The sequence below is a fragment of the Octodon degus genome, unplaced genomic scaffold (assembly GCF_000260255.1).
Source record: "Octodon degus isolate 3935 unplaced genomic scaffold, OctDeg1.0 scaffold00189, whole genome shotgun sequence".
Classification (NCBI taxonomy): Eukaryota; Metazoa; Chordata; class Mammalia; order Rodentia; family Octodontidae; genus Octodon; species Octodon degus.
Genome location: NW_004524765.1, coordinates 2,191,885 through 2,197,297, shown reverse-complemented (window position 1 = coordinate 2,197,297; position 5,413 = coordinate 2,191,885). Strand labels below are relative to the sequence as shown.

The 5,413-nt window shown below is 42.6% G+C and overlaps 1 protein-coding gene across 1 annotated transcript; it reads right to left on the bottom strand.

The window, feature by feature from the left end:
* Nucleotides 1–2,637: 2,637 nt before the first annotated feature.
* On the bottom strand, nucleotides 2,638–3,535 carry Rnase9 (ribonuclease A family member 9 (inactive)). Its single transcript, XM_023704166.1, has one exon. The coding sequence runs from the start codon at nucleotides 3,533–3,535 to the stop codon at nucleotides 2,972–2,974; it is 564 nt and encodes a 187-aa protein (XP_023559934.1). The 3' UTR covers nucleotides 2,638–2,971.
* Between the last annotated feature and the right edge of the window lie 1,878 nt (nucleotides 3,536–5,413).

Here is a 5,413-nt window from a genome sequence, read left to right as displayed (position 1 = left end):
TGTGTGTGTGGCCAGCTCAGCCCACCGGAGGGCTCGGCTGGCTGGCATGTGGTGCTGGGGGATTGAACCGCGGTCCCTGTGCTTTGCTAAACTTGTTCTAAGTAGGTGCTTTAGACCACTGAGCCATCTCACCAGCCCCTCGGAGGTTATTTCTAATCTGAGTTCCTCTATACCTTTTTGCAGTTGTTTATTTCAGAGGCTATTGATTCAGAGATTTCAACTGTGTGATTCCCAGTTTCTTCTGTGCTAGTGTCCTCTGCACTTGTTCTGGGTGGGCTTGGGGTCTGAGATTGCCTTTTGGTCCTTCTCTTCATCATTTTGTATAGCAGTTTCCTCTGACCTTTGTTGTAGAGCTTTTGTGTGGTTATAACCTCAACACCTACTGATATTTGGGTACATATCTACGAAGTTTGTATTCATCCAGTTGTGCCTAGCTTGGGACTGTCTGCTGTGCTCTGCTCCTTCCTGCTGCTGCCCTTGGGAGTGATCCTGTTGTGCCCCTCTGGCAAGATGTTCTGCTCCTGGATTAGCTCTGTGCTTCTGTCCTCTACTCTCTCTGTAGGGTCTTCAGCTGCAGAGTTTCACCCCAGGCCTGTATGCCAGACCTTGTCTGGGTCTGGGGAGAACAAGGGGGCGCAGGGAAGAATGGAAGCTCTCCCACATACTTGCAGTTCATGGACTTGGGCTGGATCTGGGGGTTGTGGAGAGCACAGCAGAAGTTCTCACTCACTCCACAGGCTTGGGAGGGGTGGGCTCTGGATTGGTGGAGGGGTCCCGAGGGCAGGGTAGAGGGTCTCACTCACATCGCTCGGTGTGCTGGGGTTTGGTCCAGAGAGGTCCCACAGGTGCAGTGTAGCCAGAAGCTCTGCCATACTCTCGTAGGGCCTGGGCTTGGGCTGGATCTGAGGGTTCCCAAGAGTGCAGCAGAAGTTCTCACTCACTCAAAGGGCTAGGGGAGGGGGCTCCAGAGTGGTGGAGGGTTCCCAAGGGCACAACAGATGGTCTCAGTCATGCAGCATGCCTGGGTTTGTTCCGGGGAGGTCGTGCAAGTGCAGGGTAACTGGAAGCTGCCCACACACTCGCCAGGCCTTGGCTTAGTTTGGATCTATTTATTTATTGATTTTTGTATTTTTAGGGAAGAGTCTGCAGGTGTTCAGGGTCTCAATACTAGATTGGACTCATAGTCATCCGCCTGTTTACAGCCTCTCAAGAGCTGGGATTACAGGCTCGCGCCAGTATACCCAGTCTCATTTGCCCTCTTAGCTCCACCTCCACCCCCAGGGAGCAGGGTCAGGCCCAGGCATCGAACCCCCTGACCCTGTACCTGATTGTAGTTGCTTTAATCCACTGAGCTATTTGGCCAGCCCTTATGATTTTATTTTGGAAATGTATTTGGATAACATTGGAATCTCCAGAGAAAGGGAGATATACTATAACTGTCTTTATGCCTCAGTTATTGTTCTATACCACGCTTATCTGTGCATTGTCTGCTGTATGACTCAAAGACTGATGACATGAACTTGTCCCAGATGAAGTGGTTCATAGCCTGTGAGCAGAATTTGTTCAGCTCATGTATAAATTCTAGGCTGTCTGGGGTGCAATAGAGGCTCAAAAGAGCTCAGTAAGACAGTAACTCATAACTTCAATTAAAAACCTACAAACCTACAAATAGATACAGATGTATAGGAAAATGTTGTTGTTTGTTTACTTTTTATTATGTGGTGCTGTGCATTGAATCCAGTCTTCCCACTAAGTTACATCCTCATACATGCTTTTGAATCAGTGTCTTTGTAATTTGCCTAAGCTGGGCTTGAACTTGAGACTTTCATTCCTCAGCTTCCCAGAGTGCTGGGAAGAAGCATGATTTTCTAATATTCCTTTCTTTGGTGAACTTTCCTCTAGCAAGAGGATGCTGGTAGACATTTGCCTTAAGACTCTCTTACGTCACACTGAGGACAGTGCTGATGAATACGTAATTGATTGGGGTGCCAGGTGCCAGGAGTGGCAGGTGCCCTCCCTGCCATCCACCTTCACTATTCCTTATCCCATTTTCCAGCAAGTTTTAAGGAATAATAGTAAAAGATGCTAAGAAGTGTGAAAAAGAGGAGGAAACTGCTACAGTAACTGGACATATAGACTTCTTTTATCACAGTGATTTTCCACCTTGTTCTGAGGTGATGTGTGCTGAAATGTTGCCACTTCTACTGGAAAGTGAGGAAAGGCATTGTGGCTAATTGTGACAATGTCAGAAGAGCAAGAAATTGTCATTTTGTGAAGATTGACTTCTCAACTGATGCAAAAGTGTGAGAATACATGTGGATAACATCTGGCAGTGGAAAAGTACTTTGGGAAGTTTCCTCTTAAATGTTTAGAAGTGTGTCTCCTGAGCTGTACCCTCCTGGGTCTGTCCCTTTATGGCCGTGTGCTGTGCTGTGTGGGTAGTACAGGGCAAGAATAAGCTCAGCCATGCAGCTCTGCAAGGGTATCCGGAAAGAGTCTGGTTTCTTGGTGTGAGGTGGTATCACAAGAAAGAAAATCCCCAACCTGGATTTTCATGAATACAGGAGCCACTGCACTGGATTGAATCACTTTATTCTTTCTGTTAAAAGAGAGAATCATAGAAATATACCAGTAGAGCACAGCTCAGACAATTGTTCTCTGCCCATCGCAGTGCTGACCATCCTTTCCTTGGGGACTTTTGTCACCAAGCCATGTTCAAGCATACTGAACGAGGAGACCTGTGTGAGGCTGCTCATAACTGTACTCTCTGTGAATGCAGCTCTTGGTGCCTTTGGATAGGATGGAGGCAGAAAGGGAGAGAGGAGAGTGATCAAAATGAACAGAATCAAATTAACATTCTCATTTTGATTGGTAAGATGAAGTTTGGAGAAGGTGATTTCCCTCTTTTCTAATTATTTAGGGAAAACTATATTTGAAGAGGGAATCTTTCTGAATGGATGATGCTTTTCTGCTAGATTTGTGGTATCATGTTATTTATGGTATGAGGAATAAATTCTTTAGTTTCATCGATCCATTGACAGGTGATAACAACATTACCATGTATGATAGAAGATTCATACTCACACTCTGGCATATCAGTTCCTTCTAATAACTTACAAAACACTCCCTCTATTACACTTTCAGTCATCTTACATTCATCAGTTCCTTCCTTACATTTCACATTGGGTCTATAACAGGTCTGTTGCAACAACTCATATGACGTCCTAAGGAAGTAATGGTGGGTCACACACCGCAACTTATAGTGAACATTTCTATCTTTCATTAGCTCTATACAGTACTGTGGGTCATCCAAAGGTCTCCAGTTTTCCTCAGCAAGGACTATTTTTTCAATTTTTCTTTTGGAAGGTGGTCTTGTAGGCCCTGTCCCGTGGAGTTCATATAAATAATTTTCAAACTCCTCCTGTGTAAAATTTGGTAAAAGGTAGAAATTTGAGAATGTCCCTTGAAGCTGCATGGGTGGCAGCAGCAGCAGGAAGAGCAGAGGCACTCGGTGCTTGGTGAATGGAATTCTCATCCTCTGTAGGAACAAAAGAGATAAAGAGAAATGTTTTGTTGTGATAATAGGAGTCTTTCTGTTTTCTGTGCAAGGCCCATTTCTTTTTTATTTTTTTTTTAATTTTTAATTTTTAAATTTTTTTTTTGCAGTGCCAGGGACTGAACTCAGGGCCTTATGCTTGCCAAGTGAGTGCTTATTTTACTGAGCTATCTCCCCGGCCCGCAAGGCCCATTTCTACCACGCATTCCTGTTGTGTACTCTGAAGACTCTGGGCCACTTGAAAGTTATTACAATTGGTGGCTTGGAATTTAAATATTTCTCACATATTAACAATAAAATAGTATTATCAGGTATGTTAGTCCTGAAAACAGTGGATAAGGGAAGCAATGGTGGAAGGAGATCAAGAGAGAGTCAGAGACACAGAGACAGACAGACAGACAGACAGACAGACAGACAGACAGACACAGAGAGAGACAGAGACAGAGAGACAGAGAGAGACAGAGACAGAGAGAGACAGAGAGACTCTGTGGGAAGTAGAGCTATATGAGAGAAGGCAAAGGAAAGAGAAAAGGGAAGAGCACAGAGAGAAAAAGGAAAAAAGAATGATTAAAAAAAGAGTATATTACAAAGATAGAAAGAAGGAGACAGACTTTCTGGGAGGGATTGGAAGCAGCTCATGTGCTCCAGCCATTTTGAATAAATGCAGCTCAGCTGCTTCTGCAGTTGGTGGTCTGCAGAGCAAAGAGCCACAAGTGATTTGTCCTCCCCATCTAGACTGCCTGCTGAGATGAGGGAAATTCTCCAATTTACAAGTTGTTTTCTCATCTTGCTCACTTCTGGTCCCAGAGGGACATAGAAGCCAAGTGAATGCTGTGTGGAGCTTTTTTCATGCCTGCTTTTATCCCTCTTTCTTTATCTGGAAAGTGATTTACTGATTTTGCAGCCCCTCCTGCCTAGTGTCACCACATAGCATACTTCTGCCAATAAAGTGAGTCATCTACCTTCTGATTTTTCTTTATTTGTCTTAAATAGATTCATGACACTGTTATGTTGAGCTGTAGGGGACTCAGGTCAACAATTTCTGACATTGCCAGTCAAGTGGAAGACCCAATGCTATTGTGGGCTGTTGGACTCTTTTGGAATTTTTTTTTTTTTTTGCGGAACTGGGGATTGAACTCAGGCTGTTGCGCTTGCCAGGGAAGCACTTATTCCACTGAGCCATCTCCCCGGTCCCCTCTTTTGGAATATTTTGCTGAGTTTACACACCTATAAAATTCAAATAACAGATCTGAACAAAAAAAAAGGGGATACAGATGAATGTCCATTTTGTATCTGTGTATTCAAAGTGGTTAGGATAGATATATAGTTACATTCTCTTAATGAATAGAGTGATTTGTTCTAATGGTGTTTGTAAATAGGATATCATGTCCGCATCTTGTACAGCAATTAAGCACTAGGAAGAATGTATGTAATGTGTTAATTATTGAAACTGTCCTACCAATTTGATTTGAAACTGTCTCATTGCTATTTGTTTCTCAATAAAATTATGGGAAAAAACAAAATAGTTAGGATAGATATACAGCTATTTTCTCTTAATTCAATGAGAAGAAAGATTTGTACTGATTTTTTTGTGTACTGATATTATTTAGACAAGATATCATGTCTGCATCTTGTTCTCTGAATAACTAGGATGAAGACAACAATATGCAATGTATTAATTATTGCAATTGTTCTACTAACCTACTGTTTTGAAACTATTTCATTGCTATTTTCTTTTTCTCATTAAAGTGAATAAAAATAAAAAAATTTTAAAAAAATAAAATACGCTAAAAAAATAGATTCATGGTTTTTGTTATAATTAGGTTTATGCACCCCTAAGCTTTCTTCATCCTGTGT

Coding starts and splice junctions, on each gene's coding strand:
- Rnase9 (XM_023704166.1), bottom strand. CDS start 3,535: ATGAGAATTCCATTCACCAAGCACCGAGTGCCTCTGCTCTTCCTGCTG.